This window comes from Montipora capricornis, chromosome 10 (genome assembly GCF_036669925.1).
Source record: "Montipora capricornis isolate CH-2021 chromosome 10, ASM3666992v2, whole genome shotgun sequence".
NCBI lineage: Eukaryota > Metazoa > Cnidaria > Anthozoa > Scleractinia > Acroporidae > Montipora > Montipora capricornis.
The window spans coordinates 34,369,139-34,389,138 of NC_090892.1; the positions used below are offsets into that span (position 1 = coordinate 34,369,139).

A 20,000-nucleotide genomic window follows, 5' to 3' on the forward strand; every position below is an offset into this window, starting at 1 on the left:
TAGAAAATATCAGAATTTACCTGCCGTATCTGCCTATCTAGCACTTCCTTTCGAGGGAATTCTTCGGGAAACGAAAAAAATTAGAGGCATGACTTTCCTGTGTGTGATTACAATCAGGGACAAAACATTGACCCTTACTTCGCTTTTCACTGTGACGGACTTGTCGCTCCTGTGACGGCTTGACTGCTTTGTTTAGATCCAGAAAACGCATTGCTATGGTATCGTGACGTCACACTTCACCGCTCTGGGACCGTCATATACCGCCACCCACCTTCATGAAGCTTCAATCACGTTCAATTACCATCATTTACCTTCATTCACGTTTATTTACCTTATTATACCTTCAATTACGATCATTTACCTTCAGCTACATTTAACCTTCATTCAACCTTGATTCGCCTTCATTCACTTCCATCTACCTTCATTCACGTTTAATTACCTTCGTCTACATTCAATAACCTTTATTTACTTTTATTCACGATCATTTACCTTCATTCACTTCTTTTACCTTAATATACCTTCATTCAACGTTCATTTACCTTCAGCTACATTCATTTACCTTCATTCACGTTTAATTACCTTCATCTACATTCAATAACCTATATTTACCTTCAATCATGTTCATTTACCCTAAGTATACCTTCATTCACAACCATTTTTCTACATTCACGTTCATTTACTTTAATTCACGTTCAATTACCTTCAAAAGGATGGCATCCCTGCTGAGATCTACAAGGCAGCAGGCCCCAATGCTTTTGAAGCCTTCCACGATGTACTTCTGAGTATCTGGGAGAAGGAGAAGATCCCGGACGATTTCAGGGATGCTCTGATTGTCTCACTGTACAAGAACAAGGGGAGCAAATCAGACTGTGGGAACTACAGGGGCATCTCTCTCCTCTCTATCGCAGGGAAAATCTTTGCAAGAGTCATCCTCAACAGATTATCCAAGTCTCGGAGCAGAACATCCTAGAGGCACAGTGTGGCTTCAGGCCCGGTAGAAGCACTGTCGACATGATATTCGCAATGAGACAACTACAGGAGAAATCCATTGAACAAAACATGCCCTTGTACTCTGTTTTCATCGACCTGGCGAAGGCGTTTGACTCAGCCAATAGGGAAGCCCTTTGGGTAGTCCTAGAGCGCATTGGATGTCCGCCGAAGTTCATTTCCATGATCAGACTCTTCCACGATGGCATGACTGCACAGGTCCTCTCCAGCGGTAACGTGACTGAAGCCTTTGCAATTAGCAGCGGCGTGAAGCTTCTGTTCTATTTCCGTGGGCAAGAAAAACAACTCTTAAGACTTGCCCGATCGGGCAATCGGAAATTTTGTTCGACTAATATTCTGCGGAACGATTTGATTTGCAACGAAGAAAGTGACTAGTAATATGACGTAGCCGCCGCAAACGCGATGAAAAAAACAACGTCACATCCCTTTCCTGTCATTTATTTTTCTGTAAAAAATACATTGGTACAAATTGGAACGAGGAACATGTTCGTAGCCACGCGAAAGGAATGCTTGTTACAATGAAACCCAGTTTTCGCATGGCCAAATGTACTAAGCTACATTGATATCGAAGAAGCCTGTAAATGAATTGCGAAAATGAGTCTTTGAGTTCGATTTTTCCAGAAAAAGCGAAGTGGTGGTGACAACGATGAAGGAAATTCATCCAATTTCCTCGATTGCGTTTACTAAGTTACTACTTAAGTGACCAGTGAACACCAAATTATCACTGAGGTAACGGTTGTTATAGCTTTCATTATATCCTACCTCTTTCGTGGACCGACAAAATTGACGTTTTTACAAGCCTCCTTGTAACAGGTCTTTTGAAGGTGGGCAACCGAAAAAAAGCCATGGGCAACCAAAAAGCAAAACTGGTTGCCCAAAGGGCAAATTAGTAAGAAAGTTAGTGTCCAACACAGACTGTTGAATACAACCGCCTTTCATCACCCACTAGCCGCTAAGTTATACGTATCAGATGAAGGTACACTGAACGTGAATGAAGGTAGATGATGGCAGATGAACGTTTGAAGGTAGATGAAGGTACCTGAAGGTAAATGAAAGTAGAAGAAGGTCGATGCCCGGGGGAAGGGGGAAACTCTCGTACATCTTAGGGCAAGGATGATCATCGGAAAATTTCAAAAATACCCCTAAAAGATAACGTCTAACGAAGGTGGGCGTGGCAAAAGATACCGGACAAAAAATGAACAATTTTTTCCTTTTTTAAGCATTTTAATAGTTCCAGAGACGTCAACTTCAAACACATTCTGCTTGAAAATGTTAGGAAAGCAGTGTCATAATTCTCAGATCTATTAATTTCAAGAACAGTAACAAATGAAACAAAAGATTATATATGAGTATACTGATACCATATGAAAAAGTGATTTGCATTCATAGTTTAGTGTGTAAGAACAGATATGAAATTCTTTTGTTCACTCTTCCGCTTGTTGTCAAGATGGAGTGCAAAGTAGATGAAGGAAAATGGACGTGAAGGAAGGTAGATGAAATTAAGGTAGATGAAGGTAGATGAACGTAAATGAAGGTATATGAAGGTAAGTGAATGTAAATGATCATGAATGACTTAAGGTGACTTAAGGACGTCGCGCGAAAATCTTCTCACATTGAGATTTGTTTCATTTCTCGCCTGAAGTTAGGTCATAAATTACTTATTCCAAAAATGAGAAAAAATTGGGGGGTCACCGACTTTGTTTCGGAGAAAAAGGCAAGGGAAAAATGCCCTAATTTCGATAGATAGGGCATCATAGCGAGAAGTATCCTCATCTACTCATCCATCGAAAATCATAAAAATAATATGTTAGAGTGAAGGTTTCTGTGTATAGAAATATAGGAGTAGGTTTTTGAGATAATTACATGCCGCTGGGGATGTTGTAAACAGTAGAGTAAATTCTGAACGAGCGTTTTTGCAAGCGCTACCCGTTGTAACACGGCGGATCTAATCTGCAGGTCGCAGGTCACAGGTTGCAGGTTATTGTTTAACTAATACAGAAAGTATCCTCAACATTCTTAAAAGCTAACTTTAGGCGTAATTAGGCCTAGACAAAAGTGTTTAGGCCTAAGGTTAGCTATTATGAATGTTTAGGATACTTTCTGTATTAGTGAAACAATGACCTGCCACCTGCGACCTGCAAATTAGACCCGCCGGTTGCAACCACTTTCGGACTCAGGACACAAGGAAAGAAAAATTTAAAAAAAGATAACTTCTTACATTGTGATTTTTTTTCATTTCATCATATTTTGTAGATTGTAAACGAGTAAAATCGATGTGATGTTGCGAAGATCTTGGAAAATTTAGTTTGTCACGAGTTTGCGTGACCCGTCGGGGAAGGACTGGAACCCAAGACAAGATCGAGCGATGAAAGCTTTTTGTAAAAAAAAAAAAAATCTCGAGCATCGCAACGAAGTTTCAAGCAGGCGTTACCTTTATTTGGTTAGTGTTTTGTATCATATCGCTCCATTGTCGTCTTTCTCATCTTCTGGAGTGCGGTTTTTGTGAAATATAATCTCTTGCTGTTTCCTCATAGGTCTGCACTATTCAAGTGGATTAGGAAGAGAAGATAATTCTGCTCTATTTTCGTGAAACTAAAGGAAAAGAACTTCAAAAACATGCATTCATTTTGAACTAAGAAGTTCGTAACGTAATAAAAACATTTTAAAAAACCAACCTCATTAAATTTACGCAACGTCGCTGACTAAAACTAACCTTCCTCGAGTTTTCAAACTTTCAACCACTACTCGATTAGCGACCTTTTCCAGCCTCCTGGTCCTTTTCTCTGAATTGGAAATAAATGTGCCATTCTTTAGCCGACCTGGAAATTTTTCCCCTGCGTTTTTGTCGCCATAAGATTTTAACTTATGTTTGAAGTAATGCGTGACAAATTGCAGTCGCGCTCAAACAATTAGCGCGAATGTCCTTAATTAAGGCGAATTAAGGCGACTTAGGGCGACTTAATGCGACTTAAGGTCCCAGAGTAGGCCTTGCTTTCTTTCCTTATCCCTGGCCCTACATACTGCTGCGAAGTGATTGAACCTCTGGGACTAAGAGTACTGTTTGCCATAGGCCGGAGAGTTCTTACCCAGTGGGTGAATTCCCGTCAGCCCACAGTAATGTCAAAGTTGCTTTTCCGGTTTTCTGGCTGATCTCTGGCTGGCCTTCGTCTCTCTCTGTGCTGGCTTAATTTCTTTACATCTTCGGGAAATGTCATGCCACTTACTTAAGTAAAATGCCCTCCGTTTCTTGTCGATAGCTTTCTATATTAGTGCTTCGTTGTTCGTTGTCTGGATGAGGTCTTCCACGATTTGGTCTCTCGAGTCATCCTGAATTCACATTTGCTGGCGTTCTCTCGCAGGCAAGCAGTGATCATTGTTGTGGTTATTCCATGTATCGGTTTCATTTTCAGAAATAAATATTTTTCAGTGCTTTCTTTTTCTTTGATGTAAAGTAATCATTCAGCTTTTTCTTCAATTTGTCATACTCGTTTGACTAATCCATTCAAGTCACTGTATTTCTTTCCCACGGCAACTAATGAGAGCATGTTTCTTGTCTAGCGGGTCAGTGATCCTGAAGTATTAGAATTCTCATTCGATTTCTTTGAGCCACTGGTCCCATCCTTTTCATGTTTCTGTCCCCAATGTGGCCATTGTGGAGAGGTTCGACCTCATCTTCATCTCCTGGCACAGCTTTTCAGAACTTTTTTCGAGGGGATTTTGCACAGGCTTGGGCATGATTTCTTTTTTTCTTCTCCACTGCACCTATGAGTTGGCTCTGCATGTTGGAATACAAGCTTACCGAATTGTTGCAATACAGTGCTTGAGGTTCTGTGTCAACATAAGTGAAGTTGCACATTCCCTGCATAACCAGAATACTGCAGACAACACTTTCTTCATTAATTCTCGCTGGTCGGGAAAACCCAAGTGGTACTAAGTTCCACATTTGGGGCTTGAGCATAAAAGCCAGCTGAGCACAGGTCTTTTTTTCTGCTGTTTACACGATTGACATTTTTTTGGTGGTTCCTGTTACAAGGCATTTTTATCCAAGATGTGGAAGGATCTGACCACCCAACATAATAACCTGGTTGAGTTTGCCAACCATGTTGACAACATGAATTATCGACATATAGACCACAATATACCGTCGGGAGGTGCACCTGGCAGGCTTCCGGGCGGGGTACATTGTAACACTACTGGGGGAGAGGCAAGAGTCAACTTGAGTACTGCTGCAGAGGATGAAGGCCTGATGCCAAACCTCTGTCAGGGAAGTATCGGGCTGGATGGTTGGAGGCAAGAAAGAGCTGACTTGAACGTAAATCACACGGCCATGATTGCCACTTGGAAAATCTAAGCTGCAAATCATCGGAAGAGAGGTGGAGGAGTTAAACATTATGATCCTTGGCGTGAGAGAACATTGTCCAAATACTCTGACAAGGGCTTTCATCACAGAGGGTGGCCATACAATGGTTTACTCAGGAGTAGAGAAAGGCAGAAGGAGGCAAGGAGTGGGCTTCATTATGAACAAGAATGCGGCCAGTGCTATAATAAGCTACGACCCAATCAGTCCTAGGATCATAGGCATTCGACTGAAAGTGCACCCCTTGAATCACTCCATTGTTCAGGTGTATGCCCCCGCAGCAGACTCTGGAGAGGAAGATTTAGAATCCTTCTAGGAGTTGCTACAAGAAACATTAGATAACATCTCACCGAGAGACATGCTCTTGGTTATTGACAATCTGAATGCCAAAGTAAGAAAAATGCACCAGAAGAGCTCGCATGTCGGAGTACATGGACAAGGGACACGGAATAATAGGGGAATAACATTAATGGAATTCTGCACAGAAAATGACCTAGTAGTAACTAACATGGAGACTATACACCTGGATAAGCCCTGGCAATCATGCAACAAATCAGATCGACTACATCTTGGATCAAAAGATGATGGAAAACCTCTGTGTTGGATACCAAAACTAGCCTGAAGTTAGAACTTAAACTGAAAACACCAAGAATACATTGGTGAACGTCAGAACGTCGCAAGCAACAAAAAGCCGTGGTTAATCATGACGGATGGTCACAGCTCGACAACATTCCTGGAGAGTGAAGCAACGCTGGTTGTCAGATGATACCATCAACATGGTTTTCTTGAAAAACCGGATCAAGGATCACCGGATCACTTGACCAAGGATCAGTTCAAAATAAATCAAATAAATGACCCCTACATGACTCAAACAAGATCTCTCGCATGCTCAAGCAAAAATAAGCAAAATCGGCACAAATATGATAAAAATAATATAAATATAAATGCACTAAATACTAAAAAAGCGTTACCACTTTGTGAAGTGCCAATTTTCTCCTGCCGAGTAGCTCCGAACTACTAGGAGAGATACAGAGCGGGTTCGCTTGTACATATGCTATAACAAACGGCTCAATACCCCCGAAATTTTTCATCCCGAATGTCGTTATGTGATTGCATATCGGACTTCCGGTGCTATTGCAAAACACGAAGCTGTTTTTGGCGACTGCGTGAGTGAACAGCAAATTTTTAGCTACTTTAACTTCATCTCTTCAAATATTTACTTACCTCATATCCTTAAAAGGAAAACAGATGGAATGCTTCTGAAGAATCACTTGCTTAAAAGAAGACGCTTTGGTCTTTGTTCTTACGGGATTTGACAATTGATTCGGATAGTGATAAAATTGCATCTCCCCAATGAGTTGTTGTTGTGAGTCCCCTGGAGGATACACGGAAGCAATTAGTCGAGAATCTCAAGAACACGCATTGGAGAATTGAATCAGTTCTTAGTCTTTTGTGACTTTTTAAAAAGAAAGTACCTGACGACTAATAAGGAAGAATTGTTTTTTTTTTACCGATAAGCACAGCAGGCAGAGAATTTCCACACTTATGATCACTTCCAGTAAAATAAGAACTTTGACGTTTTCCGATTCTCAGTTTCTCGACAGCTTCTACAGGGGAATCGCAACAACGATAAAGCATGGCTTGTAAAGGAGATCTGAGTCACGTAGGGGTTTAATTTATTTGATTTATTTTGAACTGATCTGATGATCCTTGAACCTTGATCCCTGATCCGGTGATCCCTGATCCGGTGATCCTTGATCCGGCGATCCTTGATCGTATTTTCCCAGGAAACCCATCAACATAGCAGAACCTTGCAAACAAGAAAAGGCCGAGGGTAATCATGACAGATGGTCACAGCTCAACGAAAATTTACATGATCCGCTACTGCTGACAAACAAAGGTACCTGCAAGGTAAGTGTGAGATGTTGGAGAGATGCAGCATCAACCCTGGGATGGTTAGCAAAATTGGAAAAGAAATTACTCCTAGCAGCTTCTGCAGCCTCCATATATTCCATTTCATCCTCTTTTATAAAGTGACAATGTTTTCATGACCTTCTTGCGCACTGGTTCAGTTTTCAAGGCGTGCTGCCACCTTAGATATTGTAAGTATAAGTGTTGTAGCCTTTTGCGGTAGTCGGGAAGCAGACCGGTAGAAGCTTGAATTTGAGCATCATGCTTTGGCAAACCCTGACGTAGATTTTCTTCAACCTGCTCTGTCCAGGTTGAACTCAGGTTATTGATAACTTCTTCTCTTAGTTTATCCCAAGGATTAACTTCATCGTCTTTTATGTCAGTGTCACTTCCTTCAGTCGTCCGTTACTCGGAGTTGCTCGGAGAACTCTGTTGTTGTCAGTTGCTCCCCCTTCAGCACACGGGGGCCTGGTCAGATTTGCTCGGAGAAAAAGTACCTAACCAATCCCACTCGAAATGTACTTATGGGATTGTTTACAAAGTCAAAGCATCCAAGCTGAAAAATATTGTAAAAAGCCAGAAAAATGTGTTGAAAAAACACTTGTGAACTAGATTGATAACTGCTTCGCCTGCATGAAAACAATTAACACCACTCATTATATAGGTATAAAGGTAAACACAAATGCTCCAAGCCAAAGGAACAACAAATAACTCGCTACGCCTTAGCGCTGGAGGAACAATATGCATTTTCCATTCCAGCTGCAAGTTTAATCTTGTTCGCAATAATGCAATTTTTCTCTTTTACAAACATTATTTACATTTGGCTCTTTCCTTTATCGCGAAGCCAACGTTCGAGAATGCTTTTTCCATAGATCGTTTCAAAAAAACCTTTTTTTTTGGATTAAGGTATTCACTGCTATGATGCGGCGTTTGTTTTTTCAAGAAAACTATTTTTCGCACATCTTATCTGCTGCCTTTTACTTTGAAGCACGCTTACTGTGCTAAACTATCCAACTTGTAATAAACTTTGTCAAGTAACGCATTTCTAATTAAGCTGCGATGGTCGAGGACAAGCGTTCATATCAACTTGTAATTTAAGTATCTTTTTTGTGAATAAAGTGTTTAAAAGGTATGTTGTTTACTCACTGCGTCAATGATGTCACCGAATTTTAAAATATGATATGAAACCAACTAAATATTCCCGTTTCACAATACAACAGTGTTAAGCGATTCTCAAAATCCAAATCAAGAAAACCTTGAACTATGTTCAAAATCCTAATACTCCCGTCTCATTTGAAAGCAAGTAAAGTTTTACAACAACGTTTTAAAACGTAGTTAATGGAGCGTGACTCGTTAGAGTCGTCCTCTGTTTGTCACATTATTTCGTAACCACTACGCCACGCAAACAAGACATTAATGGACTCCTATATTCTAGCAAATCGAACTGAGATCCGTTATCCTTGTTTTTAACACTGTCTGCTTACAGTTGTATCCTTCGTCTGGACTGACGTAAAGTAACAATTATCCCCATTCATGCCACAACATGTCATGTTACATTAGTCACCATTGGTTTAGCCCTAGACCAAAATCGAAGATCTCATTGGAAAGAAAGGACTCCTACTAAACGCAAAAAAGGCAAAGGTCATGGTCACTGACAAGCGCAGAATAGATTTCAGTCACCTCTTTCTTAATGGACAATATCTGGAAGAGCTTAAGAGGAAGGAAGGAGAGGAAGAGGAAAAGGTCAAAGAATTCAACTATGTGGGGTCAATGGTAAATACCAAGGTAGACTGCTATGCAACAAGTAAAACGGAGGATAAGCATTGCTCGAACATCAATACAGCAGGTGGACAAGATCTGGAAGAGCGGGGTGTCAATAACGACCTTAAACTCTGACTGGGTTGGTCTACTGGGTTCTCCACTGCATCATGGATATTAAGCTTCGTCGGTAATTCGCTTCTTCCAATTTTTTTATACTCTGTTCGAAAATTCGCATCGTCTTAGGAAATTTCCAGCGAAAATTCGGCCAAATTTCGACGAATTGCGATGAGAACAAAGAACGAATTTTGACGAAATTTGCTCTCATTACTTTTGCACAGTGCTATATTTCATGAAATTCTTGAAGAAATAATCGATATATCAGTCAAGAGCATAACAGACGATACTGGCTGTGGTCGCACTATGGTTAAAAACCGGTGTTTACAGTGGTGTTCTTCGGTGTTTCTAGTGTTTGCAGTGTGACCGACGTTTTTCGTAATTCTAGTGTAAGTGTTTGTTGCTTGGGTAACACAGCATATAGAAAGGAAATTTCCCACGGTGTAAACCACACTCAAAAGCATGGTCCAAGAAGATGGAAGATAAGATCAATGCCTTTGAGATGTGGAGCTTTAGACGACTGTTGCGAGTCTCTAGGAGGGACAAGCGTACCAACCATTACCAGCAATTGAGAACAAAGAGGACGACGCTCTTCCAACAAATTGTTAGAAGAAAGCTGCAATTCGTCGGCTACGCTGTACGAAGGCCTTGAGAATTTATCGTCCAAAGCAAAGTGGAAGGCACCAGCAGAAGGGGAAGTCCCAGAAGAGCATGACAATCAGACAATGAGCAATGGCTGGGATGCGTTCTGCATCAGGCATCCCAACTGGCACAGAATCGGGATAAATGGCGTATATCCATGAAGGCCACAACAGCTCTTCTTGAGCCTCCTGACAAGAAAGAGAGAGAGGGAGCAGAAGTTAGAGACCTTGATGTCACGCTAGACTCACACCTAACAGTTAAGACACAGATCAGTACTATTTGTCGGTCAGCCTATTGGTCTCTGAGGACCATTGGAAGGATCAGAAAATAGCTATCTGATTGTGCTTGTGAGCGTCTAATCCATCTATTGATCTTATCAAAGGTTGACTATTACAATGCCATTTTCTTTGGCCTTCCATCAACACAGATCCAGAAGTTACACCTCCAAAACACCGCGGCACAAGTTATCTCAGGAACCAAGAAATCTGACCTTGCCTCACCAGTCTTGAACAGCTCCAATGGCTTCCAGTGCATGAGAAAATAGTGTTTAAAATTCTGCTTAAAGCCTACCAAGCGATCAGTGGTAATGCCGCAGACTACATCATTGAGCTACGGCGTCACCACAAGGCTTTTTGCAATCTATGTTCGAGCTTCGTTAACAACCTAGTAATTCCAGAAACTAGACTTGCAATCTATGGTGACAGAGCATTCAGGGCCGCTGCTCCTAAGCTGCTACTCTGCCCCTCTATCTTAAAAAATCTAGTAGCACTGAAGCATTTAAAACAGGCCTTAAGACTTTCCTTTTCCTTAGAGCATATGTATTTTTTTCGGATTTCATTCTTAGTTGATTTTAAAATCCCTTTTATAACACGAACCTCAGTTCATAATTAGTTTTACTATTTTATTTTTATCATTAATCAAACGTAAACGCATGTAATTAGATTTACTATTTTATTCTTATCATTTAATTGAAGATTAAACGAGACTTACCTGTAAGTTGAAGTTTGATATGGATTCTATGAGTCATCAGCCGGGAGTGTAGGAGTTGTACGAGAGAGAGTGTAGCGCATGCGTCAAATCAGGCTTTAGAGTAGGAGTCTCGCTCCTAGAGCCTCCGATCTAACAATGATATACCAGGAGGCTCTAAGGAGTGAGAGTAGATAATGACCTCAATGACATAAAAGATACTAGGGAGGGGTACAACACAAGAAATGGACACAGGGAGGGCGTACAACTCCTACACTCCCGGCTGATGACTCATAGAATCCATATCAAACTTCAACTTACAGGTAAGTCTCGTTTAATCTTCAATTCTATTTCGTCATCAGCCATAGGTCGTTACGGAGTGGTACGAGATTTTAGAGCTGTCATTGAGGCATAACTAATCAACAGATAGACAGAAGGAATACAGTAGAATAATGTTTATTACATCAAATCAAACACCAGTGATGTTAATTTCAAGGTAACAAGAAAAAATTGTTGTGCGAGCACTGATCTGTGAAGAAACTCTCTTCCAATAACCACAAAGTCCTTTGAAATTTCTACGTTGTAGAAAAAATGGAAGACCGAAGATGAAAAATCTAAATTGAGGGACACTAAGTGCCTGCAATGTCTTTATCAATGCCAAATATAAAATATATGTAACTCTTGTGAATACACATAACTGGAGGAAGTGAAAGGATAACAACTACACCAAATCCGTGAAAATCTATGATTTCTGCGCCAATGTCCTTAAAATCTCTTGTCCAAAATTAAACTCAGGGTCAGAGGGCTTGTGGTAAAATTGCTGAAATGTCCTCTCATTTGACCATCCTGCAGACAGCATAATGTCCTTAATGTTTATGTTATTATCTGCAAGATGGGAGGACGATGCGGCTCTTGTACTGTGGCCTTTAAACTTGGATGTATCAACCCCTGCAGAGGATAACACCGACTTGCACCATCTGGAGATCGTGTCCTTCCTGACGGGGCCATGTGGCTTTACATGACTTAAAAGCAATTGCTTGCTGTCCTTTCTAAAGGGGGTCGTTCGTTTTAGATACTCTTGCAGATGGGAGATAATACACAACTTCTTATCCTTGGGATAAGCAAGAAACGAAAGGGGTGGAATATGGGTCCCTATACGAGTTTGTTTCACTTTGTCTGTAATCTGGAAAATGCATTTGTCAATTGTCAGCTCCATGTTGTCAGTGTTTAAGTACTTGATTGTCTGACATCTCTGTCCACTGAGGAGGCTCAGAAGAAATGTCAGCTTTAATGTGAGTTCCTTTAAGCTGAGTTCTGGGGCTGCAGGTCTTCCACGAAAATAATTAAATACAATATTCAAGTCCCAGATCGATTTGTATCGAGGTAGCGCAGGACGAAGCTCAAACATTCCTTTCATAAACCGTCGGACAATCGGTAATTGTCCAAATGGAATTGAGGAATTGATGTTGAGTTGTAAAACTGATGACAACATACTTCTAGCCGTATTGATAGCGCTGTAAGATAAACCCCTCTCGTACAGCATAGACAAAAAATCCAAGGTCAGGGGTAGGGGTGGTGACAAGACATTGCAGTGTTTTTGTTTACAAAATTCCAGCCACTTCTGGAGGTAGGTCTGATATTGTGACGTCGTCCCATCCCGCCAGGATGCAATAATCACAGCAATAGATCGGGATGTGAAGCCTAGATCCTCGAGTTGTTGCCTGACAGTATACAGATAAGGAGACTCATTTTTCTGTGCAGTGGATGGATTGCCTCTGGAAATGCAGGAAGACTCAGAAGATTCTTGGATGGTGGAAGGGTGATTGGTGGAAGAACAAGAAGGGATGTCATAATTGGGTACCATGATTGTGTTGGCCACATTGGAACTACCACTACCCCGACTGCTTTGTCCTGGATGATTTTTTGAAGCACTCGAAGGACACAACTAAAGGGTGGAAAACAATAAAAGTGGTGATCAGACCATGAAAAAGTAAATGCATCAATGTAAGATGCATCTGGGTCTGGTTTGAAAGAGCAGTATTTAGGAAATTGTCTGTTAAGCCGGGATGCAAATAGATCAATATCTGGTTTGAAATTAAGTGCATCCAGTGCTTTGCCCAGTAGTGTGGGGTCAATCATCCATTCAGTATCCTCAGAGTGAAAAACTCTAGATTTTTTGTCAGCTCTACAATTAGAGGAGCCTGGGATATGGGCAGCAGTGAGCCATATTATGTTATGTAACATACAGAATTCCCAAATTTGAACTGCAATTGAGTTACATTTATCACTGTGACATGTGCCCATATTATTAATGACAGAGACCGCAGTGGTGTTGTCAATCATGATTTTCACATGCTTTCCTGAAAGTGAACTCTGAAAACATTTTAAAGCAAAAAGGGCTGCCAAAAGCTCAAGGCAGTTGATGTGATTCTCAGCCTCAGAAGGTGACCATCTTCCCCCTGTTGAAGTGTCATTCATGACAGCACCCCAACCCATAAGGGAGGCATCCGAATACAGTGTGATATCTACTGGGGGATGGCAAATGTCATTATAACTATCATCCAGGTTATGTAACCACCACTTCATATCAGCAACTCCTCTCTGAGAGACAGACATCAGGGCATCAAAATCGCCCTTTGATTGTTTAAGTGCCCTAATCTTGTCCATTTCAAGGGATCTATAATAAAGTGTACCATATTTAACACCTGGGAAACTTGAAATTAGATAACCAATAATCCGTGCAATGTCTCGGATCTTGACTGAATGTGAATTACGTATGGCAGAGAGCAAGACCTCTTTGGTCTTACGTATCTTATCTTCAGTAAGTCTGACTATCATTTTGATGGAGTCAATGACAAAACCTAGGAAAGTAATTTTCTGTTGCGGTATGAGAACAGACTTTTCTGGGTGGACAACAAGTCCAAGGTCATCGAACATCCTGATAGAGTCAATAACATTAATTACACATCCCTGATAGGTGCTGCCCTGTAGGTAGAAATCGTCAATATATCCACTGATAATGTGGTTTAAAAGCCTTAAGTGCGATAGTGGTGGCTTCATCATTTTTGTGAATTTACGAGGGCAAGTTGATAAACCATTAGGGAACACTGTATATTTATAGAGCAATCCATCAAATGTGAACTTAAGATACTTCTGAAAATCAGAATGAATTTTCACACTATAGTAAGCGTCCTTCAGATCTAAAGACACCATCCAACAGTTAGGTGTCACTAATTTGAGGATAGTGTGAATTGTGTCCATTTTGAAATGTGAGTTCTTTATAGACAAGTTTAAATTCTTTAAATTCAGAATAAGTCTAACATTACCATCCTTTTTTGGCACAGTAAATATTGGTGAAATGAATTCACCAGGCTCGTGGTTACACGAAACAACAACCCCTTTGTCTTGGAGACTTTTAATTTCTTTGTCAACTAAACTCATGTGATCTCTAGGTATAGAGTTAGGGGGATGTGACACCTGAGAAGGTGGATCAGAAAGAAATTCTATGCAATCTCCAGAAATAATTTGGAGAATACTGGCATCAGACGTTAACCTCTCCCATTTATGACAAAAGGAAGACAACTGTCCTCCTTTAAAGGAGTTGACCTTAGCTGTAAAATAAGGGATGAGGTGAGAGAACACAAAAGGGGAGAACTCATTTACCTTGGCCTTGATGTTATTCAATTCTTGGTGAATTTCTTCTTGTGTTGGAAACGGTTTAGCTGTTGGTTGGACTTGGGGGGATATGAATTCCCCCCTCTGTTCACCAAAAAAGGTTTACTTTGATTTCCATGGAAGTGGTTTCCTCTGAATTGGTTGTTACCATGGCTCTTTGATTTATTTTGTCCCTTCCTGTTATCAGGAGTTAGGGAAGTCATTAACTTATTAGTTGTCTTAAGCTCCTGTAGTGTTTTGGGAAGATCCTCACCAAATAACAACTTTCCAGGCTTGAGAGTTCTTGAACAAGCCTGTTTGAACTCTTGGTTGAGGTAAGGTCGTATTGCATCTCTTCGTTTAAAAGAAAGTTCCTTGTGCACATGACCAATCAAGGCAACAGAATCAGTCAGTCGGGGAATAAGAGTTTTATAGTTAGGGGACGTCTTCTTCTCCCTATGACTAAGTAGATCATTCACAGTGACAATAATGGCACTAGACACCTTTACTAAAGTGTCCTGTAGCACTGATGTTCTGATGTCTGACCTCTTAGAGTTTGCATGCAGTTTGGACCAAATCTCTCCGTTGACTTTAGGCACAAACAATTCATTGCAATTACTTGGTACTTTGTACTTCTGTAGTATCTCTTTACGTTTTTCAACGGAATATTCAGTCTGAAACTTGTCGTTAACAAGTTTCGAGAGTTTATCAGACACCGGCGGTCCTGTATCGTCGGATGAGCTTAATGAGGTAGTAATTTGGGACAATAAGTCATCATTGTTTACCTCTTCATCTTCTGAACAGAAATCATGTTGGCTGTCATCGCCCAATAAACTAAGCGTATCATCATCTGGAGTCTTCGTGTTTGCTTCCTCTGAAGCAGAATCGCTTGCTTCTTCAGAAGCGCTATCTATTACTTCTTTTGAAGTAGACGTAAGTGCTTTCTCTGAAGCATTGGCGGACCGACTTGATTTGCTTGCATCACGCTTTGCTCTTTTGGAAATTGAATCCGTTTCGGTTGACTTACGTTTTTTCTCTACAAGGTCGCGAAGCATAGAGTTTGAGGAGGTAAGGTTCTCCTGCATAGCAGTTAGAACCGATAGAAGACTTTTGGAAACATTGCCGCTATCCTCTAGATTAGCAGGATCCGTTGGGATGTTCTGCTCAGTGTCATTATCGTTGCTCGTGGCGGCCATAATTTTCATGAATGAAAATGGCGGGAAAAACGTAAGAGCGAAAAAACTGCAATTCAGGGCTAAATATCTACTTAGCTCTTCGAGGAGATATGATGTTAGACAATACCCCAATGACTGGGTGATTTGCTGTTTCGTATCGATCGGGTTGACAGGGAATTTCGGTGGTAAATGTGAGATAAAGTAGTCAACCAGCCTTATCTTGACACAAGGTCCACACATGCGCTACACTCTCCCTCGTACCACTCCGTAACGACCTATGGCTGATGACGAAATAGAATTATATGTAAGCGCGTTGAGACTATCTGTAATGCGTTCCTAGAAAGATTGTATTCTTCTTCTTCTTCTTCTTCTTCTTCTTCTTCTTCTTCTTCTTCTTCTTCTTCTTCTTCAAAAATTAACGCACAAAAAGAGGCAAATCTCTCTTTTTCGTACATGTAAGTTCTCCAATAATTTAAACGTCATCTCAAGCCATTTTAGCATTCAAAAGACATCAAAAACTGGAAAGAACGAACGAACCAACAAACTGGCGTTCTATGCATCATTTTACTTGTCGGGGACCTGGTTCTGGTTTTTGATAGTAAGTGACTGCTCATCGGCAACAATCCATTTCTCTAAATAAACCAATCACAATCGTTTAGATATTCTCTAAGATATGTAGCGTGAAAACTGCTACTGACATCATCACTTGATTAATGTAATATTTTCTTGAATGAAACATCCTCACGATTGAGTTTGTTGTTAAAAGTACCCCGAAAAAACGTTTCATGTTGACGATGGTCTGTTGTTTTGCTCAATTGGTTGATATCTTCAAAAGTTTTTGGTAGACAACTACATGTAGCTCTTTGAAGTTGAGTCATGTGACACTAGGATTTCAATAGGTAAGAAGGAAGCAACATACGATTTATTTCAGATGTTTTCATCATTCCCTTGTGCTCAAATATGTTCTTAAACAGCAAGGAATGAATTGTGCTTCCCTTAGATCAAACAAACACCATTAAATTAGCTAAAATGAAATCGCGTAGTTTGCCGCATAATAGACGTTTCTTGCCGCATAATGAGACTTGAAAGTGCCGCCTAATTTCCAAATTTTTTCGCACCCTATCAAAAGCCCTGCAGTTTGATGAACCACACGATGTTTTTGAAGTTCATTTTTTAATAAAGACAATACATGTTTCGGATGAGACATCATCCATCGTCAGTTGTACAGTGAAAAATAAAATGAAAATATGCAATAAATAGTATAACAAAGTGAGATATTAACGAGAATAATTAAGGATGGAGGCGCAAACCAAAAAAAAAGTGAAGCTATTTAGAGCTAAAAAGGAGATTAATTAGTATGAAAGGGATAAATTCAGATGTTTGACCTGGGAATTTAAAGACGGCTGCTCCCAAAGGATGTTTTAAACCTTGAGTGTTTATGGTCATTTTTCACAGTTTCTTGAAAGAGACCCCCAATCCATCCAAGCAACAGATTGAAGACAGCTTTGATGGCAACATCTGCCGCTGCACAGGTAAACCACTCTCTATTTCCACTAAACTGAACTGACAGTATACTGTAACTGCTAAAGCACCCAAATAGATTTTTCACACCGTCAAAGTGAGTGAAGTGTGATTTATTTTATGGCAAAGTAATGTAATGTCCTGAAAGAAACCCATGCTTCTGTCCCATGGCATACAACAAATACCATAGTTGCTGACATCTGTGTCAAGTAGGAACTTCACCATAAAGTCTGGGCATGCCAATACAGCAGTTGTATACAATAAATTCTTCAGCATGTCAAATCCCGACTGACACTGAGGTCTCTAAGCAAAATTAACATTGGCTTTGGTCAATTTGTGGAGAGGTTTAGCTATTTGAGCAAGGTTAGGAACAAAGCCCCGACAGTAGCTGGAAAGTCCTCAGAAACTTCTGCTGTGTTCTCTGGCACTGGCCACTCGGAAATATGATCGTTTTTAGAAGGGTAATTCTAAATCCCATTTTCAGAAAAGATGTTATGCAATAAAGTGCACAGAACATTTGAGACCCATCATTCGTTGTCAGTATAACCACCGGTGACGACCTAGTGTTGAACTCTTTTATAATGCCTTGCTGCAACAAGTCCTCCATTGGACTTTTCATTTGTACATGTTGAGATGGCGTGGAACAAGGTTGCTGTTGGTTGGGTTGTGCATTTCCCATGTTGATGTGGTGTCTGATTAAGTTGGTTGGGGCAAAATACATCTTTTTGCCTGTGGAGCAGCCCAGCAACTGCTTAACTTTTTTCTTCAGTCAACTGTTGTGAACTATTCCCAAAGCTGTTTGAGTTTGTCTGGTGACGTTTCTGCACACCTCTCTTCCCCTTGAGTTTGATGAAGTTCACTCTAACAGCACTCTGACTTCATTTCAGAAAACTCTAACTTGGCCATGGCTGCAACAGTTTGGGCACCATCGACTTTTGTGTTATCAGACATGTTCAGAATTTGAACGGGCACACGGGTAGTCTCCCCTTTACTTGGAGACAGGTACCACAGGGTCCCAAGATTCTCAATGCCTGGTTGGATCTTGTGGATGGGGTCTGATGATGGATGAAATGTGCAGGTATCACAGCCTCACAATGTGGCTCAGTCACCACCATATGGTGCTTTACACACCTCAGGCTAAGTTGCTGACAACTCCCACTGCAACAGTCCCTTCGTCATTGATAAGAAGCTGCTGTGGAACCAGAACAATCCTTGCAACCACAGCACGCAAGAATTCCATATCTAATGTGGCAAAATTAGACACTTATGCTAACATCTTTGCTTTCAATCTTCACAGACAAACATGCTCTACTCTCATAGTACTCATACGATGAGATATTTCTCATGGCACTGGTATCCAGTGCCCATATGGCCTAGAATTCTGATCTGGCATGCCAGTAACATTTTGTCCTTTCACAATAATTATTGTAAAGCACAGTGCTACTAAATTCAGACCCCTGGTCTCTACGACGTGGCTCTCAACCCTCATGGACAACCTGCTCGCATTTCCCGAAGATTGGTCTGGACGTTTGTATCCCTGTACATAGGGCATTTTTTTCTTAGGTGTCCCCTGTCTCCGCACTGCCAGCGGTTCAACCCACCCCTCTTGTGGTATCCTCAGTTCCCCTTGAATTGTGATGGAGTTTGGAGCCTGTGGTAACTTGATTCAATCAACTAATAATGATGTCTTCCTGGGATTCCAGTTGTTATTGACATCCAAGCTCACCAAATTGCATTCTCTCTGTTTCCATGGCTCTAACTTTTCCACCCGCTAGTCAGAGTGAATTAGTATTGTCCAACAAGTGGAGGAGTGCAAGAGCAGGAGCTGGTCAAGAGAGTTTGTTTTCTCCCGCATACGGTACAGTGTTTAATTTTGGTCACTTTAAGCCGGAAAGCATTCCTGCACAGGGACACCCACATAATATACTAATGTAACCATAGCTCAAATATCCGTTGATACTCTAACCCTCTAGCTGTCATTGATTCAACCACGTGAGCTGGTGTAACAAGGCCTTTCTCCATGCGAAAGTGCACCTGCAGTCACTTGACAATTTTCGCATACAACTACTTTAAGAATGTTCGATGCATTTTGAGCACTGTGCCCTTGTTAATAAATTGGATGGCGAGGAGAAGGCAATCTTTCTTACACCTAGTCTTCACAGAGAAAGCAGGAATTGAATGCCCTCAGTTGGCCATCAAAATCCTTGGGCAGTTTGACTGGTTACTTGATTTTTTTCGTATAATCATCCATGCAGAAGTGGATAATTTACTCTTGTATTGCCTTAATAATACTGTTGAAGTACCCACAATACCTACTGATATTTGCACATGAATTAATAGGTTACCGACCAATCCTGGATGCAATGAAGACTTTTGCAAAATCTGGGGCTCCATTGGATATTGAGGTAAATCTGTATAATTCATAATATATAGATTAAGCCAAGCCTAAAAGCGGAGCTCCCGGCTTGTTTATTCGTACTGGCTATAGGATTAGTGAAAATAAAAGGCTTTGGAACTGTCCGCCTCTTGGTTTTCCCGGAAATTGCTTAATTATGTCATTTTCTTCGCTGCCTAACTAGTGAATTCCACGGTTAATTTCACCTGAAAAACCGACTGATGGCATGAATCACGAAGGGATGAGTGTGGTATCGATTTTTCCAGCGAGCAAGTGTCGAAGCTTAAAAACATGAACGAGAAAAGGTTGTGTTGATCACGATACTTCGGTCGAGGGTTACGTGGAAAGTCGCGAAGTTTTGTTTATCGTCTTAAACGACAAGCCAAGACAAAACTCTGTTACAGGATTTCAAGTCAAAAACTCATGCAAAGTGCATGAGGCACCTTAAACTTGAAGGCTCATAATCGTCTCCATCTTTACGTCTCACAAAACGAAT

The 20,000-nt window shown here is 40.8% G+C and overlaps 2 protein-coding genes across 2 annotated transcripts in view; one reads left to right on the top strand and one right to left on the bottom strand.

Moving 5' to 3' along the window:
* The window catches only part of LOC138019103 (xanthine dehydrogenase/oxidase-like), a 125,308-nt gene that overhangs the window by 25,609 nt on the left and 79,699 nt on the right, over window positions 1-20,000 (top strand). The window contains exons 6-7 of the mRNA XM_068865775.1: window positions 17,044-17,120; window positions 19,450-19,514. Coding sequence (XP_068721876.1) covers window positions 17,044-17,120; window positions 19,450-19,514 — 142 coding nt within the window. The remainder of the gene's footprint in view (window positions 1-17,043; window positions 17,121-19,449; window positions 19,515-20,000) is intronic.
* Window positions 11,202-15,794, bottom strand: LOC138019342 (uncharacterized). The gene is made up of 2 exons (XM_068866092.1): window positions 15,199-15,794; window positions 11,202-12,704 (listed from the first exon to the last, which is right to left on the bottom strand). The coding sequence occupies exons 1-2, from the start codon at window positions 15,616-15,618 to the stop codon at window positions 11,502-11,504; spliced, it is 1,623 nt and encodes a 540-aa protein (XP_068722193.1). The 5' UTR covers window positions 15,619-15,794; the 3' UTR covers window positions 11,202-11,501.

Coding starts and splice junctions, on each gene's coding strand:
- LOC138019342 (XM_068866092.1), bottom strand. CDS start 15,618: ATGAAAATTATGGCCGCCACGAGCAACGATAATGACACTGAGCAGAAC. Junction 12,705..15,198: donor TCTGTTCAGAAGATGAAGAG/GTAAACAATGAT, acceptor TCCACCCTTTAG/TTGTGTCCTTCGAGTGCTTC.